This window comes from Prionailurus viverrinus, chromosome A3 (assembly GCF_022837055.1).
Source record: "Prionailurus viverrinus isolate Anna chromosome A3, UM_Priviv_1.0, whole genome shotgun sequence".
Lineage (NCBI taxonomy): Eukaryota > Metazoa > Chordata > Mammalia > Carnivora > Felidae > Prionailurus > Prionailurus viverrinus.
Window position 1 is genome coordinate 103,012,609 of NC_062563.1, and position 19,438 is coordinate 103,032,046.

General features: G+C 44.5%; 1 protein-coding gene across 7 annotated transcripts in view; it reads right to left on the reverse strand.

Moving 5' to 3' along the window:
* The window catches only part of IL36G (interleukin 36 gamma), a 66,220-nt gene that overhangs the window by 24,808 nt on the left and 21,974 nt on the right, over nucleotides 1-19,438 (reverse strand). For 2 of the 7 annotated variants that reach the window (XM_047853169.1, XM_047853166.1), the window contains exons 2-4: nucleotides 16,783-16,926; nucleotides 14,845-14,954; nucleotides 13,334-13,396 (exon numbers count right to left, since the gene is read on the reverse strand). In XM_047853169.1, the coding sequence (XP_047709125.1) occupies nucleotides 13,334-13,396; nucleotides 14,845-14,923 (142 nt within the window). In that variant the 5' untranslated portion in view covers nucleotides 14,924-14,954; nucleotides 16,783-16,926. Of the gene's footprint in view, nucleotides 1-2,416; nucleotides 2,563-7,308; nucleotides 7,350-12,682; nucleotides 12,703-12,814; nucleotides 12,903-13,333; nucleotides 13,397-14,844; nucleotides 14,955-16,782; nucleotides 16,927-19,438 lie in introns of those variants that run through there. The other 5 variants (XM_047853170.1, XM_047853171.1, XM_047853167.1 and 2 more) reach the window with 5 other exon arrangements.

The following is a 19,438-nucleotide window of genomic DNA, read 5'->3' on the forward strand; positions in this document are numbered from 1 at the left end:
GCCACAGAGAGGGCCTGGCTGCCAAGGAATCCACCGTTTTCAGCTTTCAAAGACTTGGAGCTAGGCTCTGGTTGAGTGGTCAGCTGTGCCTCCTGGGACCAGCAGAGGGCACCCTGACATTGAATGCCATCGAATGGCCAAGACTCTGGAGACCACATCCCGGGAGGGGGGCTGCTGGAGCTCTGAATTCAGTGTGGCGCCTGAAGGCAAGAACTTTGCAGAAAGCTTAGAATCCTGCTTTCAAACTTCTTTTTTACTGCAGGCCGTTTGGAAATCCATTTTACCTTGCAACCCAGTTCATACATACATGTAAATTTATTGTCCACTTGCATTGCTAATTTACCAAATTCTGACTGATGGAATTTCATAATGAAATGAATTTTCAAAAAATAAAAAATAATTTAACAACATTAAATTTAGTTAACCAAAGTGGACCTTTGTTGTTTATACCTTCCAGCAAATTAGTGTTTTAAATAATTTGCTTTTATATAACTGAAGCCTTTTTTGGCAAAATATTCAGATTTTTAGTTACCGAATACATGACACTCTTTAAAATGTAGGTAACAGAGGCACCTGGGTGGCTCAGTTGGTCAAGCTTACGACTCGTGATTTCGGCTCAGGTAATGATCTCACAGTTCATGGGTTCAAGCCCTGCACTGGGCTCTGCACTGACAGTGTGGAGCCTGCTTGGGATTCTCTCTCTCTGCCCCTCCCCTGCTTGTGTTCTCTCTCTCTCTCTCTCTCTCTCTCTCCCTCTCCCCCCGCCCCCGCCAAATCAATAAATACACTTTTTTAAGATGTAGGGTAACAAAATATTATGACAATTTGACTGTGTAAGGTCATAAAGGCCTACAGCCTCCTTAAAATGAAACACCTGATTTTCATGAGTTACTTATTTTCTCAGGAAAAGGGTGTGTGAAATTTTAATGAAAACTAGAAAGGTATCTGATTCACAAGTCATTCAGATAAAAATGACTGTAGGGATTTGTAGGGATAAAACTGCCATCAAATCTACAACATGTTAAAAGATAAACTGAGAATTTATTTGAGCAGAAATTACTTCGAATCAAACAGCATCCAATCCCGCAGATAGAGAGGAGCTCTGAGGAGCTGTGCAAAATGAAAGACTTTCATAGGCAGAAGGGAGTGGAAACAGGGAAATCAAAGTTGGCAGAAAATCAGGTTGGTTATTGATTGCTGCAAGGTTACTTTCCCAGAGGGGACCGTGGGGGTCTCAGGCGGATTAGCTAGCCACTGCTGATCAGGTGACTCCCGACTTGACTGGGTTTTTTTCACCCCTGGTTTCAGATTCCATTTCAGAGAGAGTTGAGACTGTAATTGAGCCTCAGTTTGGTGACCTGGGGCTTAGAATGAACAACTCTGGTTTGGGCCCGGTACCTTGTTTTATAGGAGACACAATAACAATGATCTCATATTTGGATTCATGCTCCAAATAATTATCTTCCTTAGTTTGCATGAAAGAGATACCACCAAGAGCAGGAAACAAACTATGGGGACGCCTTGCAAGTGAATGGAGAGTCCCAAAGTGTCTACAAATGCAAAATAAGAAACAATGATTTTGTGAGCTTGGCTACAACTGGAGCTAGTCACAAAATGATGCAGTTAACAGTTAAAGGCAAATCCCTCACACAGCCTGTGTGAAAACTGTTACTGTTTGAGACCAATGGAGCAAAATGAAAAGCTTCCATTCTCAAATGATAACTACCAATAGAATATTAACTTCAATTTATCATTTCAGACTGGGTGCCTAGGTAGCTCAGTCGGTTAAGCATCCGACTTCAGCTCAGGTCATGACCTCGTGGTTCGGGAGTTCGAGCCCCAAGTCGGGCTCTGTGCTGACAGCTCCAGAGCCTGGAGCCTGCTTCGGATTCTGTGTCTCCCTCTCTCTCTGCCCCTCCCCCACTCACACTCTGTCTCTCTCCGTCGTTCAAAAACAGGTCCAGGTGCAGACATGACTTACTGGGAGGTTTCTCCCAATCTGAAGACCTGTGAACTAAAGAGACAAGTTATCTGTCCACACTGACCCAACATGCAATGGTGACTAGGCATAGAGTGGCCACATGAGATCTTCCTGTTAAAAGGAGACCGTCTAGACATACATAGCATTCCCTGGTTCATAGCAGTTCGGAAGTCCAGCTGGGAACATATCACCGATTCCTTGACTAGGGACCCGCCCTGTGCCCCAGGAGCAGGTTCTAGCCCTAGACTATCAGTTCTACCCTCTGAGTCATCTTTCCTTTTCCATATGGAACAGCCCATGTTTGCAGCAGAGCAGTTTTCTCAGCCTGCTTCCTTCCTGCCCATTGACAGCTGGAGGTCTGTGTTAGTTTCTTATCACTGCTGTAAAAGAAGCACCACAAACTTCATAACTTAAACAACTCAAACATGATCTTACAGTTCTGGAGGTCAGAGGTGGAAAACAGGTCCCACTGGGCCAAAATCAAGATGTTGGCATGCTCTCTCTGGAGGCTCTAGGGGAGAATCGTTGCCTTGCCTTTTCCAGCTTCTAGGAGTCACCTGTGTTCCATGTCTCCCTTCCACCTTCAAAGACAGCAATGGCTAGTTGAGTCTTTTTATTTTTTTAAGTGTATTTATTTTGAGAGAGAAAGCAAGTTAGCGAAGGGCAGAGAGAGGGAGAGACAGAATCCCAAACAGGCTCCGCACTGTCAGTGCAGAGCCCGACACAGGGCTTGAACTCACAAACTGTAAGATCATGACCTGAGCCAAGAGTCAGACGTTTAACCCACTGAGCCACCCTTAACCTAATCACACCTGCAGACCCTTTTTGCCACAAAGGTAACATATTCACAAATCCTGGGATTAGGATGTAATCTTTGGGGCCATTATTTTTATTGTATTTATATATATTATTATATTATATATAATTTATATATTATTTATTATATTTATATATTATATTATGTATTTAGTATATAGGTATATAGATATAACATTTATATAACATTTTGTATGTTAAGGCCCCTCTTTATTTTTTACTTCTCTGTCCCTTTCAGTCCAATCTACTTTAATTCTTTTAAAAATGTTTTGCATTCTCAATTTAGAATCAATTCCATTAGGGGAAAAACACACCTACATTTCTTTTCAAGACAGTTTTCTCTACCTTGTGTTACCTGTGAGGCTTCTGGTTCTTAAAGGACCTTTCAGGCACGCCCTAAATCTCTCTGAGGTCTTACAATTTCCCACTGGTGTGCAAGAATACATATTTTAGGAGACATGACGTAAAGGCTACCAGTCCTCTTTTATCAAAAAGACAGGAGATAACAAGTTAGTGTGAATGTGGAGAAAAGGGAACACTTTTACACTATTGTTGGGAATGTAAAATGGCACAGCCATTATGGAAAACAGTATGGTGGTTCCTCAAAAAAAGTAAAAACCAAATCCCACTCCTGGGTATGTATCTGAAGGAATTGAAATCAGGATCTTGAAGAGACACACCCATGTTCATTGCAGCATTATTCACAATAGCTAAGATATGGAAGTAACCTGAATGCCTGTAAATGGATGAGTGAATTAAGAAGATGTGGTATGCATACACAATGGAATAGTATTCAACCATGAGAAAGATGGAAAACTTGCCATTTGCAACAACATGGATGGACACTGAGGGCATTATGCTAAGTGAAATAAGTCAGACAGAACAAATACTATATGATATCTCTTGCATGTAGAATCTGAAAAACCAAAAACCTGAACTTGCAAAAACAAAGAGTAGAATGGTTACCAGTGGGGAAACTGGGGAGATGTTATTTAAGGGGACAAATTTGTAACTCATAGATAATCAAGTTCTAGAAATCTAATGCACAACATAGTGATTATAATCAACAATACTATATTATAAATTTTTTTTTCAACGTTTATTTATTTTTGGGACAGAGAGAGACAGAGCATGAACGGGGGAGGGGCAGAGAGAGAGGGAGACACAGAATCGGAAACAGGCTCCAGGCTCTGGGCCATCAGCCCAGAGCCCGACGCGGGGCTCGAACTCCCGGACCGCGAGATCGTGACCTGGCTGAAGTCGGACGGTTAACCGACTGCGCCACCCAGGCGCCCCAACAATACTATATTATAAACTTGAAAGTTGCTAACAGACCAGATCCTAACTGATCCCAATATAAAAAAAGAAATTATGATTATGTGACATGATAAAGGAGTGTTAGCTAAATACTGCAGTAATTATACTATAAAATATAAATGTATCAAACACATTGTACATTTACACGGTATTATGGATCTCAATTATATCTCAATTAAAAAAAAAAGTTGCCCATCCTTAAGACCTGGGAGTGGCCAGGAATGGCAAAATTCTACTTCATTCTAGTAAATATTGGTTAAGCAATCACAGAGCCCACCCAGAGTCAAGGGGAGGAAACACTGACCATCCCTCTCATGGAGAAGAAAGTCAAATAATTTGCAATATATTTAATCTGCTCTACCAAGGAGCTATGGACTAATTGTTACTTTCATTATTTCACATCAATCCACTCCCACTTTATTGCTCTTGATGAGGCAATAGTAAGAATGGCAGCTGGGTTCCAAGATCTAGATCAGGTATCCTGACCTCCAGAAGAGTGGAAGAACTGTGGAAGTTGCTGGTCTTTGAAGGCCTGGACTCAGAAACTGGCAATCCTTCATTTCTGTCATATTCTATTGATCAATCACAGAACCTGCACTGACTCAAGAAGAGTGCACATAAATGCCATCTTTCAGTGAGGGAAATGTCAAGGAATTTGCATTTATTTTTAATCTGTCATAGTCTGCCTTATTTCTCTTCCTCACTTATGCAAAATACACATATACCCACCCAAGGGCTCCCAAAGTCTCATCCAGTTAAGGCATCAGCTTGATGTCCAGGACCTCATCATCTAAATCAGGGAAACTATGGCCTGCCCACGCATTTACACATTGTATATGGCTGCATTTGTGCTACAGAGGCACAGCCGAGTAGTCATGACAGGGGCCATATGGCCTGTGAAACAGGAAAGATTTACTGTCTGGCCTTTTACAGAACAAGTTACGCATCCCTGGTCTAAATCATCTCCCAGTGGGATTTCCAAAGGACTCTGGAGTCAGAATAGTCAAAGAAAAAAACAAGGTCAGGAAAGTAGTTCTTCTGCTGATACAAACTTGTAAACATGACTCATCTTGTATCAGAAAATCTAGGAGGGGAGCTTAACTGCTATCAGAATCTGTATTGCCTGATGGTGCAAACTGTTTCCAATTAGGAGCCCAACCCTATAGCACAATGACTCTTCGTCCTGGCCATACGTTAAAATCACTTGGGAGCTTTCAAAAAATACCAATGCCTGGGCACCCGCCAAACCAATTGAGGCAGTCACTGGGGATGGGACCCAGATCTGTAATTTTAAAGCTCCTCAGGTGACCTAAAGTCAGTAGGTGACACGAAGAGTGTACAAACCAGAGATCCATGCTAAAGGTGTCATGTTTATGGAGTCAGAAACAAGGCTATGTTTGTTTATGTTTATATATAATTATATAGTATAAATGCTAATCCACAAGATAATCCTACCACATCAATCACATTTTCTATGTGTTGCTCGAAGTAGACTCAATCATCAGTCCTATATGTGGGCTCATACCCTCTCCCGTGCAAAACCTGAATTCGACCACTGATGTCTGGTCATCTTCCCTATCAGAGGTGGCACAGGGACAAGTTCCTTGTCTAGAACTGTCCCTCACCCCCATTTCCCATAGGCTGGCTGGCCAACTGAATCCCTAAACCCCCTATAGTCAGGCAGATCCTTGGTCACTGCTGCAGTTCGTCCTTCTCACTCAGACAGGCTCCACAGAGGTGGGCACAACCCCTTTGAATTTTCCTCAAGATTCCTGCCATCTCCATACCCTTCCTGACACAAAGCTGCTGCTCCTGGGTGCTTCCTGCCTCACCCCATCATCAGCACCCTTTCACTGTCCTCACCATCGGTCCAGCTGGTGCCCAACACAGCAGAGATCCATGCCACCTGGGCATTGCTGATGTCATGGGCCCACCAGTGAAAGGGTGCAGAAGAGACGGTTATCAATACTAATACTACTAATAATAATAATGAACTTTCATTGAATCCCTTCTTATTCCTCATATCAATCCTATGTAAGATAACTCTTATTATCCCCATTTTACTGGTGGGCAAAATGAAATTGGAGAAGTTTAGTAACTTGTTCAGATTGCAAACAACTGAACAGAAATTTGGCCCCAACGGAGTCTGACCCCAGAGTGGTGTGGTTAGTTATCAATGTTCCCTTACGAATGGGTCAATGAGTTGGAGTGAAAAACTAATGAGAGAAATACATATTGCCTGAGCCCAATGGGCAAAGTGGGGATTCAAGGCTGGTGAACTGAGGTATGTTCACTACTCACAATCTCTGGTACTGTTTTTCAGGAATAAAAATCAAATCCATAACCTTAGATATGCATACTATTCGAGACCCGAACCAGTAAATTCTGGTTCTAGAAGGCAGGGTGCTCAAAGCAGTTCCAGACAAAAGCACCACAATCCCAGGTGACTCTCCACCTTGCTTTATTCAGCAGAAATGGTTCTTGTTCTCTCTCACTTCCCACCTGGCCTGTATAAAGCCCCTCTCCCCATGCAGCCCTCAGCCACTCTCTTCTCTGGGGTGGGCAAAGGACTGCCGCCTGGGGAACAGCCTCGAAGACCAGCTAGTGGTGGGCAACAGTGGATGGCCCCAAAGGGGTTCTGGATCTAAAAGAAGCTTACGTGGAAGGGTTGGAAGGAAGAAGGAGCCAGAGGAAGAAGGAAATTCCAAGAATCGGAATGTTCTTGGCTCCTGGGTCAACTCAGGTGTAAGAATTTGATGACGGTGCTAAAGGAAAGAGGGTGTTGTACCAGAAATGTCAAGAGAAACAAAAAGATCATTTTTCTACGACTATGGCTGACCCAGTTTTCTGACTTTTTCCACAGACCTTTTATATATCAACTTCACACTCAGAAAAGCTCGTACCAAGAAAGATCACTTTGTTTTTCATTGTCTCTAAAGGAGAGCCCTGTCCTTCCTGTGATAGAGTCAAAGAGCCAAAGCATCTCTCATTACAAAGGAAGGTAAGAGATGTGGGAAAGAAATGTCCCCTGTCCTCCCAATTCAGAGAGGTGGGAAGCCTGACTGCTAAGGCTGAAAACCCAAACTTTAGCAAAGATTGACTGATCTTTCCTGTTTTCCTTCACAAAGTAGCCTGGCTACCAAATAAATTCTCCTTTGTATTTCAGAAAAAGAACATCAAAGAACTGAACTCACTGAACAATGAGGATCCCTTCACCTTCCTTAAGGAACAGTTTGGTTCCTGTTTCACTTTGGAGTCAGCTGTGCATCCCAGATACTTTGTCTATACTTCCAACATACACACCGACAACCTGTGGGAGTGAGGAAAGATCTAGGGAAAGAAAAAAACACTCAATTCAAATTTGAAAACACCGATGTGAATCTCAATACAGGAGGAGACTGAATACGCAAACATCTGAGACAACAGAACTCAAACCCTCAGCTTCTATAGCAATGGGCCCAGAGTCAGAAGTGTTCAATGGCTGCCAGCTTTTCTATTTTTGTCCTCACTTCCAACTCAGGACCAACCAGAGAAAGCCGACTACGCTCTTCAAACCAAGCACCTAGGATGCCCCAGCTCCAGCATCCAAGACCAACAACTCCAGTCAATAGGCACGTTTTTCACCATAAAGCTTACCCACTCCTCTGTCTGGCTTTGAATCACTGCCAAATGCAAGTGATGGAGGCTTGACTCCTTTGCTACAGCAAACTCTGAATAAATAGCTGCTGTGTGTTCTTTGAGTAGTCTTCATGATGAGACCTTCTCTAAAGTCCTGATATAGAAGGGAAGCCATTTTAGATTTCTAAGTCAGCATGACTGTACATAAACTTTGTTCCAACCAAAAGCCTGATTTATGGCCCATCAAATACACATTGTACACCTGCCTTGTAAATGCACAGCCTAAGGGAAACCACCTTGCCCTTAAGATCTCTATCTCCCTGCATTCCTTGACATTAAAACCTGTGATTCCTGCCTATATGTTAACGTGTTATCTTTTGGGCTTTTGCAAGCTGTAAAAAAGAATATAGCCCTGTAAAAACGGTTCATTCTCCGGAGCACGTTTTTCCCTGCGAAGAGGGTGTTTCCCAGGCAACTTTCCTAACTTAGGCTCAAATAAAACTCTCTTTCTTTAGAGATTCTAAAAGGTTTGTTCATTTTGTGTCAACATTTATCTCTATAGACAATAGCAAATAATAACATAGCTTCCCCCCCCCCCCCATAACATGCTGTCTTCACCCAGCAAGCATGTGGGCTTTGCTTTCAGTGTCATTTGTCCCTTTTTTTTTTTAATGTATTTATTTAAAATCAAGTGAGTTATCATACAGCGTAGCATTGATTTCAGGAATAAAACCCAGTGATTCATCACTTACATATGACACCCAGTGCTCATCCCAACAAGTGCCCTCCTCAATGCCCATCCCCCCACCCAATGCCCCTCCAGCAACCCTCAGTTTGTTCTCTGTATTTAAGAGTCACTGGTGGTTTGCCTCCCTCTCCGTTTTTATCTTATTTTTTCCTTTCCTTCCCTTATGTTCATCTATTTTGTTTCTTAAATTCCACAGATGAGTGAAAGCACATGGTATTTGTCTTTCTCTGACTTATTTCACTTAGCATAATACACTCTAGTTCCATACATATTGTTGCCAATGGCAAGATTTCATTCTTTTTGGTCATTGAGTGATATTCCATTATATATATATATTATATATATTATATATAATATATATATAATAAAATACATATACCATACCATACTATACATACCATACCATACATACACCATATCTTCTTTATCCATTCATCAGTCGATGGGCATTTGGGCTCTTTCCATACTTTAGTTATCGTTGATAGTGCTGCTATAAATTTTGGGGTGCACACAACTCTTTGAATCAGCATTTTTGTAAAGTGTATGTCATTTGGGCTATAAAAAGTAGAGTGTGGTTAATTACAAAGTTCTAGGTGAAATAAATTTCTGGGAAGTGATGATCTCAGTGCCTGTGGGTTTGCTGCCTTCCTAAACATGCCCAACCTCACCCAGGTGCTTCTGTTTTTCGAGATATAGCCAGGCTCTACTGGTTATCTCCTCCAGGAGGCCAGCCTGGACAATGCAAGCTCTGTAATAAGTGATCGAGTAGATGCTGGATGAATTCTAGGAAAGTTGGTCCAGCTGCAGGTGCATTGAGAGAGGTCCAGTGGGGTCCAGGGTCCAAGGGGTATGGCAAGGTACTGTCTTTGAGTCCCCCGTGGGGGAGGATGGGGCAGTGGGTGTGAACAGGTGGGAGGAACCAATAACAAAGAACCTGGAGAAGCTGCTTCTGGGAAACCTGAAGGCAGGCACAGGTCCCTCATGACTCATCAGGGTTTAGGTTCAAAGCAAGGCAAAGTCCAGATGCTAAAGTGGGGTTAGGCTGCCAGGCAGGCAATCAGGATAGGAACTCAGGAGGCAGGTACAAATTTGGGGGCAGGGGAGGTTGGAGGCTTATATGGGTTTGGTTTTTTCCTAGGCTGCATGTAACAGATCTAATGGTTAAAGTCTGGGTGATCCCTACCTGCTCAAAAATTGTGATCTGCACTGGGAAAACCTAGTGAAAATGTGGAGTCTGGAGGTTGGTGCCTCCTTTTGTTCTGTTGTTGATCTTTCCTCTTGTATACTTTTTTTTTAATTTTTATTTAAAAAATTTTTTTAACATTTATTTATTTTTGAGAGACAGAGAAAGAGCATGAGCAAAGCAGGGGCAGAGAGAGAAGGAGACACAGAACTTGAAGCAGGCTCCAAGCTATCAGCACAGAGACATGGGGCTCGAACTCATAAACCACGAGATCACGACCTGAGCCGAAGTCGATGCTTAACCGACTGAGCCACCCAGGTGCTCCTCCGCTCATATCCTTTAGAAAGGCAAACCCTGTTTGTATCATCTTAAGACCAAAGCCACCAGGTTACTGAAACACTATGCCTTTCCTTTAGAATTCAGTGAGCTATGCTATTACTTTCTAACTGAAAATCTTGATACACAACTAGCTTACTCATTTGATTTATCTGCTGATACAGAGTCCAAAACAACATGACTAATATCTAAAAATTAAAGTGACTTGATGAATAGCCAGATTTAACAATTCAATTGCCTTTTTCTTTGACTACAACCCGAAGAGAATGTATAATCAACATTACTTTGTAGCTACAATATTTTCAAGAATTCTCCACTTTCTATGGTAGCGTAAGTACTGAACTAATATTTAATGTGTTTTGTTTGTGTTTATTTTCATTTTGGGAGTTCTAGCGACTGACACCTCTTGTTTGACAGTGGCATCGAGCCACCGATGTGTGTTGTGAGAGGTCCTTCAATTTCATTATGCAGCCTTGAGATAATTCGGAATGGGCTCAGATGAGATCATAAATATCCTTAGTCTGATACTGGCTGGAAGACGGACCGGACCTAACTCTTAAGGGACCATGCCTGATACACTGGAATAAATATACTAATATATTTATTCTTGAAGGACCATGCTTCATAAAGATGTGGGACCCCACATCTTATCTACTATGAAAGCAGCCACTTTGTAGCTTCTATGGCCCATGCATTAACAGTTGGCTTTCTCAGCCCTGCGGAGCTCCAATAAATAAATAAATAAATACATAAATACATAAATAAATAAATAAATAAATAAATAAAATTTTTAAAAAGAAAGAGAAAAAGGAGGGGGCGTGATTTGCAGTGAACTTAGATTGCAGGCGGCAGACCAGCCCCCTTCCTTAGCAAAGCAGTGTTTTCCCTCCATCTTGTTTGCTATCTGGTGAGTGCTGGTCTAAGTCCATCTCTCTCTTAAAGGATTTTGCTGACTGAGCCAGGAAGTAATTAGCACATACTAACATTATGAAATTCGCCTTGCTTTTCCTCTCCTTGGCAGTCTTTGGTAATATGTAGGCTACGGCTACAGTTCCAGAAAGCAGATCAGGGGCCAGGATCTGCTTTGGGGCTGTGTAAAGAATACAGCAGTTTCTCTTCCCAGATTTCCAAGGAAGAGCTCCCTCCCACTCCCACCCATCCCCAGAGAACTGGTTGTCAAACATTTGCCAGCACATCGCTAGGTGTGTGTCTGCTGGGATGGGGGTGGGGCGTGGCAGTTGGGCGAGCCAGACAATCCACTGGAATGTGGGAAGAAACCACTAAATGTCAGTTCCTATTTTATTTAGTCTTTGTGAACTTTCTACTTTTGTGTAAGTTTCATAATGGACTAATGCCCATATTTCAAAACGGAGTGCCCTCAGTTTTGTTTCATTGATTGGGGTCACTAGGATCCAAAATGCTTGGAGGGCACCACTCCTAAGGCTATTATCTCTGTGCAAATTAACTCATTGCCAAGCAGAGTACAGGATGGATAAGGGTCTTCTCCTTCTATTCCCAAGACACCTTCCTCTTGCCCTCACCTGCCTCACCTTACCCCAGGATCTTGGATGGGGCCAGGAGGAGTGACCAGCTATGAAAGGAACCTCTGATTAGGGTGCTTCTGTTCTTGCTACAGATTAAATTCCCTGAGATTGCCCTTTTACAGGCAATCCTTTCTAGTCCACATGCAAGGGTCTCAGCCCTAGCCCTCTACCTTCCTGTGGCCTCAAACATCACAGCCCACTCAAAATTTCTCCCACTCCAAGTCTTTCTGCCTTATAAGCAATTTAGCATGTAAACACTATGGGTTTAAAACCCGATGTAAACACATGGGTTATCCATTTTCACAGATAGGTTCAATCCAAATTCCCATCACTTACTACTTTAGGACCTAGGAAAAGTAACTGTATCTCTCTAAACTTCCTCATCTGTGAGAAGGGGGTAATAATAGCACCTCCCTGGAAGGGGTATTGGGAAGATTAAAATGCTCATTCAAGCGAGTGGCACTTAGCCAGGTATCTGAGCCATATAAAAGACTCAGAACATGTTGATCTTTATTCTTCTTAACCCTCTTTCCTGCAGCCTGTCACTGGGGGCATCATGCTGTCAGCAAAGCCTTGTCTAAGGACAGATCCTTAGAGGGCCAGGGGAAGAGCGGAGTGGGGTGGGCGAGAAACTAGGTAGGAAGTACCTAGGAGCCTACACAGGAAATCATCTGATGGGTGACATTTTAGGACCATGGACGCCTGGTCCCCGCTGCCCTGAGATTCCGGTTGGTCTGGGGAGACACCCACACATGCTCTGTACGTTGCATGTCCAGCACTAGCTTTGGGCTGTCTTCCTCTTAAATATTTCCAAAACCTGTCCTTCTTTTACTTCTCTTTCCCTCCCATCGCACCCTGGGTCGCGCCCCCCATCATCTCACACTGAGGCTTGTGCCGGATCCTCCTCGTTAACTGGTGTTCTCGCACATCATTCCTGGCCTGACCCGCGTTCTTCAGACTCCCTTCTCAAGGCCACATCAGAGGTGTCCGTGTTTTACTGTGCTAGTAATTATCTCCTCTGGGGAGTCCGTTCTCAAACAACAGCGGGAGCAACAGCAGCAGCGGGAGCGGCAATAGTGCCTGACGCAACCTCCCTCGCAGAGTCGCGGGGGGCTGGCCGTGCGCCTGTGTGCGCTCACCTCCGGTTTACCAGCGAGGAGGGTCACCCGCACTAGACCTGGGACTCAGGCTGAGGCCTCCCGACTCTGCCTGTGCAGAGGATGGTGACGAAGAGTCTTAAACCTGATTTGGGCAGACAGCGGTCACAGTACCTTTAAATTCCAGCATCTGTCACCAATACTTCCTGTGTCACCTGGGCAGGCAGCCTCCCTCACGCCTTTGGTTTCTGCCCTTGAATTTTCTTAAGGTTATTGTGAGGTTCACGAAGTAGCTGTGAGGGCAGCCAAGGCACACCCCGCGGTGAGGGTTTCGCGTGCGCCCTCTGCTGGTCAAGTTTCTGTTTTTCGTAAATTCTTTGAGAAGGTCCGGCTTGCCAGCCTCATGGCAAAGGTCAGAAGAAGGACATGGAAGAGTCCTAGGCTCAAAACCTTTCTTCTCCTGGGCCACTCAGCGATATGTGTTCCCTACACCTCTCTGGAAAGCCCGAGGCCCACCCAGGGCTCATCTTTCTTTCATTCGTTTCCACAGAGGAAAAGCCTTTGGCCTCATCCCAGCACCCTTAGGTACCCGCAGCCTCTGATCCTCCGACACCACTACGAGAACATCGTGGCACCAGCCTCGTGCCCACCCTCATCTGTCGCCACCCTCATTGGTTCACCCAGGGGCCTTACCTGAATAGGGAGAGCTTTGTGAGGTGAGGCTCATGTCTGGCTCCAGGGGGCTTCTGTCCAAGTCTGGAATCAGAGACAGTGAGGTTAGCACATGACAATTGGGATTTTCCAGGGATTCAGGAACATCAGGGGCCATTTAATGCTTTACTTATTGTTGTATGTTTTGAGAAACGCTAAAGCAAAGAGACAGTAATGACAAAAAATAGCCTTCCTGGTCAAAAATGGTAGAAATGGAGATGAAATAGAACGAACTCAGTTTCTGAATGCAGAAATCTGTAGAAGCCTTAGTTATTAAAAACACATGCGTTGCATTAATTCAGGGGGTATAGGACACATTGTCCACAGTACTCTGAGAGTAATCTGGAAGCTTCTAGCTGATGAAACATTAAGTTTGAGAAATGCCTGAATGAAATCCCTGGTCACAACCCAAACAACCTTTGCACATGGAGAGCACATAGCACCTAGGGAAGAAGAAAACCCAAATGCTGTGTTCTGGTATGAAGGCAGTCTTGGCCTTGCCCACTGCTTGGCTGTAGTGACTTGCCTTATAGGGTACGTGGCTGCCTCTCACCGCTCTGAGCCTTCCCTTCCTTGTCTGTCCCTCCAGCTCTGACAGTCGATGCTTCTAAGAAGCAGGAAGACTGCACCTTGGTGAGGAAAGATGGCGGAAGGTGGAGCTGCCCCAGACTCAGTTCAGACAGAGACTCTCAAGGATTGTGTTGGAAGTCAGAGGAAGCCTTTACCGCTTCCACACATGCCACAAACAACGGCAGAGTTAGGAGTCGATATCACCATTTGGAGTTCCCCAAGGTTGCATAATTATAGTGTCTGGTGCTTGGACCTTCCTGGTGTCCACTCCTGCTGCCTAAGGGACAGGAGGTGCATGGTGGCCACCACATGGCCTGTGTTCCAAGAGCAGGAGCAGTGCTTTCCAAACCTCTCTGTGGGCAGATCCATATTTGTCAGACAAATGTCTTACTTTTAGTTTGGGAATCCTGATTTCCACGTGTGAGTTGAAGGCCCCTGTTACGTGCCCTCCCTTCACACTTCACGCACTTGACAGTCATTTGGGCCAAAAGCCTCCTCTTTTCATATGCCTTGAGTCAACACCAACACCAGAGTGCCTTCTTCCATGGGATGATCGAAAGTCCTGAGCCAGGGTACTTTTCCCACCCGAGACCCAGACAACTCCTTCTACTGCAGGGCCTTCTCCTCTGCCTGGGCAGGCTGGGGGAGGATTCAGAACCATCCAGCTGGTTCGCTTCAAAGCCCCAGATCTCCGGGTGAAGGTGATCTGTTTATCTATCACCTTATGCACCTAGGCACCCATGACAGAGCTTCATTTTCCCTTCAAGGACTTCTCTGGTCTAATGCATTTGCCAGAGAAGTTCTCAAAGGTCACTTACCATGCAAGGTCAACAGGGAGGAACCAGTCTGTGCACAGACCTACAAGGTCCTGCTTTAGGAGTTATGTTTTGGTCCTAGTATGGATGCTTTTGCAAGAATCTTACCTTCTGAGCAGCACTGGGGCTCGTCTCCTTCCTGGTCTTCAGACTCCATTTTCACACTTGAGTCCTCCAAAAATGACATTTTTAACACAATGAAATGACTCAACAGGAACCTGGGATTAAAGGCAGGAAGGAGGTCAGTTATGACACTTCCGAACCCAGGAAACCTTGCTGGGCACCACAAGTGCTTAGTAGGCCATCAGCCTTGCTCTCTGCTCAGAAATGTTTGCTGTGTCCAGGAAGGCCTTGTAAGAATGGACCATGCTTCTCCTATCATTCCTTCTTTGATTTTTGGACAGCAATGCTTTCTAAACAGTGGGTCACAATATCATTTTCATGGATCCTGACAACATTTGATACAAATGAAACAGAAAGCTCAAAGTGTATTGCTCTAGTCCTGGGATTACCAAACTAACTACAGACCACAGGACAAATCTGTCCCACTGCCTTTTTTTTTTTTTTAAGTAAAGTTTTATTGGAACACAGCCATGTCCTTTTTTACATGTTGTCTACGGCTGCTTTCTGGCTTCAACAGCAGAGATGAGTATTTGAAAGACAGATCATCTGGTCAGCAAAGCCTAAAATGCTGCTGTCCCAACATTTACAGAAGAAGTTTGCCAACCCTCTGCTGTAGTCTAATCTTTGCAAAGAAAGGCAGGTTTTATTTGTTTGTTTGTTTGTTTGTTTGTTTGTTTTTGTAGCCTCTTGTCATAGAAAACTGAGCCTCCAAAGGTCCCAGGAGGCTCAGCTCCTAATGTCTTGGGGAAGGGATGACACAGGAGCTCTTCACTGGGAGGACTTGGAGGAGAGAGATTTCTAAACACCCCTCAATTCTGCAAGTCACATTTCACTCACTTCACAAAGAACTTTCCCCAACATTAGTTCAGAGAAGGAAGTGAGGCAATAATTGTTATCTCCATTATATAGATGAAAAACCCAAAGGTAGTAAATTCTCAAGGGTCACACCACTTTTAGTTTGCAGAGATGGGCAGTTTGTGTGGAAACCCAATCCCTTGAGAAGGGCTTAGGAGCGGGACAAAGGGGGCTACATGGTTTTGCAAAAATAAAAAATGGCAAGGAAAGGCTCCGGGGCTTGGCAGCAAGGACAGTGAATGATAGGATGGCCACAGTGAAGGATGGCCACTGGGTGGCTCTAGGGGGTGGGGACACCCGACAGATCTTTAAGGGCATGGAGAGTCACCACTTGAGTTTAAGTTATTTGCTATTTGGCTGCATTCCCCACATCTACAAAGCACAAATCTCTTTGCAGTTTGGGGCTAGATCAAGGGACACAGGGAATTGGTGGCACTGGAGAAGTCAGAGAAATTGGCAGTCACATGACATTAGACAAAGAAATGTCTGGCAGAAATGTAGGTACTAAAATACACGAAGACAGTGGTGGTCCTGGTGGGGGACAGAATGATGCCCACAGGCTGAAGTACTTGGGAGATCCCTGTGAGCCACTTCTGGAATTTCCCACCTGTATCAAAATAAATGCAGGTGGTTTCCCCAGAGCTCCCTAGAGAAGCAGGGCATTCAGCCATCTGAGATCCATGTCTTTTCACCTAAGAACAATCAAAATATTTAGGGTCCCCAAATCTCTTTTCTGAAGACCAGTACTTTCTAGATTCTTCTTCTCTAGCAGCTGAAAACAGAGAAAGCTAGCATTAGCAGGGCTGGCAATTTTCCTAAGCTCAGTGTCTGCCTGGCCCTCCAGCAATGTCCTGCTTATCGGCAGAAGCCCCCCTGGAAGACATTCAGGCTGCTCATGGGGCTGAGAGCAAGGTGGTCTGGGCAGGTGTCAGAGATATCACTTAGAAAGTCAAGAAATCCACAGAAGGGCATGCTTCTAATGGGAAAAAAAGCAAGGCAGGTCCAGATGCTGTTCTGCTTCCCCATCTATGTCAACTGGTCTCTTGAACCCGCATCAGTACCACCTACCTGCGGCAAGGGTCCCCACGCTCTGTGGCTCCTGGAGCTCTGCTTGTCTTCTCCCTTCAGGATCTCTGATGTGGAGGGGCCAGGTCTGGTCCTCGTTTTGAAGAATCGGTTTGGGAGTGTGTATGCAAATGTAGCAGCACATTCCTTTATCCAATAATAAGCAGCATCTTAGGTATCAGTCATTACTCATTGCCTGCCATTTTCCACCCCAAAGGAATAAACAAATTCCTGTGGAGTAGTGTCACTCTGCCAAGGACTGTGCCACATCCATTCAACACATTTCAAGGCACTTGAGACAGGCTGTGTGGCTGCCGGTCCAGTGCAACAGCGAAGGTGTAGGAAAGAGACACGAACGAAAGGAAAGGGGAGATGCAGTGTCCAGCCCGGACACCGAGCCTGGGAGGTGTGGGCAAGTCCTTGTCCTCATGGTGGTTCTTTACCCCAGTCCCAGAGTTCAGCCAGGTGGGGCCCCACGTCCCAGAGAAAAACACTGTCCTTTCTCCTCTCCTTAAAGAGCACTCCAGGACATCACTGACACCCCATCCACATCTCCTGTGTTCACTCTTCTTCAATGGGGACATGCAACACATCCCCAGCAGACCTTTCTTGATCAAGCCCACCAAGAACTGGCTTCTTCCTACAGCCTGTTGGCTATTTACTTACCTTGGTTGTTTTGTTTTGTTTTGTTTTGTTTTGTTTTGTTTGTTTTTTGTTTTTTGGCATTGCATTGCATTGCATTGCATTTGCTCTTGTCAGTTAATAAGTATGGTTGTGTTTTACAATGCTAAAAACAGCTGGTGCACTCAGAGGAAAATCCACGTGACCAAGCAAGGTCATAGCCACTGGGTCACCAGCAACAGCACAATAGCACAGGGGCAACAGTAACAGCCACCACGGTCCTCTGTGTGCTCTCAGTAATCCAGGGCATTCTTTATGTCCCCTGCATTCCTTATGTCCCCAAGTCCTGTGTTGATCCTGGGGCTGGGGCTGTCCTCCCAGCTCCCACTGTAAAAGCCAGAGCAGTCTACCGAGGTTAAGCAATTTCCCTGAGATCACGAACCGAGTTCCAGGCAGCCTAGGCTTTTCTGAGAACGTCGCAGCTCTGTCTTTTAAATGTGGGCACAGACTAGGGTCTTATCTTCAAACCTTCTTCCATGCCCACATCTACATAACACGCAATGACAGGAATGTGTCTGACAAATTATTTTCCTTCCCTATTTACAATGCATCCTGCCTTTCCTAGTCAAGATGATATCTCAAATAGTATTTCATCTCATCAGTACTTTTCTACATTATTTTTAATTGTCACAGGGTATTTCATTATTGGTCTAAAGATCTGAAAAATGTGATTCCCTTGATAGCTGGAATAGAAATCTCTAATTTGTCTCTTAAATGCCTAATATAGAGAGATCTTCGGAGAATTTCTTGATAAGCCTTTGGGCTAGGGATGAGATTGTGAAGGAAAATATGAAGTTAAAAAATGGGAAACCCAACTGAGTATAAATTCTGTCATCCAACAGTCAAAGAATTAGAATGTTACTGAAATCGGTTTGATTCCTGCATCCTGCATCACCATAGGATGCTGGCACTTCTCATGATTTGTCCAGGCACGAACAGCAGGAGAGGCAGCAAGGTGAATTCCCTGCCGTAGACCTAGCCAGGCCTGAGGAACTGGACAGTGCTTGAGGAACAGAGACAGATGCAGACGCCCACAGGAGACATGCAGCCTGCAGTCCAGAACATAGTGGCCAAGGGAGCGTGGGAATGCTCTGTGAGCATTTAGTGGGGGAAGGTGGGAAGTGGCTCCCACACAGGTAGCACCAGGTCCCAACAGACGGGAGGGCACAGCAATAAGGAATCCAGGTCAGGTGGTAGCCACATATCCAGCAGACCATCCAACCAGCATCTGAGAGGCCCAGAAGCAAGGCCTCATCATTGGCGTGAGGTTCAGGAGACTGGCAACTCTCAAGAGTCCATAGTGTTAAGTAGTGAGTAGGAGCGAATCCAGAAGAGAAAACAGAGTAAGAAAGCAGAGAAAATTATGTAAGTTCATGTTTGCCATAGGAAAGTTTTTGGAAGTCAGTAAAGGGATGGCTGCAATCCCCATTATTAGTGTTGCTATTAGCTAAAATCTCCTGACTGCCAGTCTGCTCCCTTTCTTTAAAAAAAAAAAAAAATGTTTATTTATTTTGAGAGTGAGAGAGAGATAGGGAGGGGTAGAGAGAGAATCCCAAGCAGGCTTCCCACTGTCAGTGCAGGGCCCGATGCGGGACTCAATCCCACAAACCTCGAGATCATGACCTCAGCCAAAATCAGGAGTCGGATGCTTAACAACTCAGCCACCCACCCGCCCCCAGTCTGCTCCTTTCAACCTTACCTTTTTTCCACCAACGTCTGCATGTAAATGTTTGACATGTATTCTGTAGTTGTTATGTACGGTATTTTATACATGACCATGAAGTCAGATGTATTAATTCTATTGAGCAGATCCTCTCTATCCTCACTGTTATCTTTTATTCTATCAATTATGTAAGGGGGATATTAAGATCTCCTACTATGCTGTAGATTTATAGATTTATTTTGATCTTGATTTCGGCATTTTGAAGCCATGTTAATTAGGTGCATATAAATTTATAATTTTTATATCTCTCTGGTG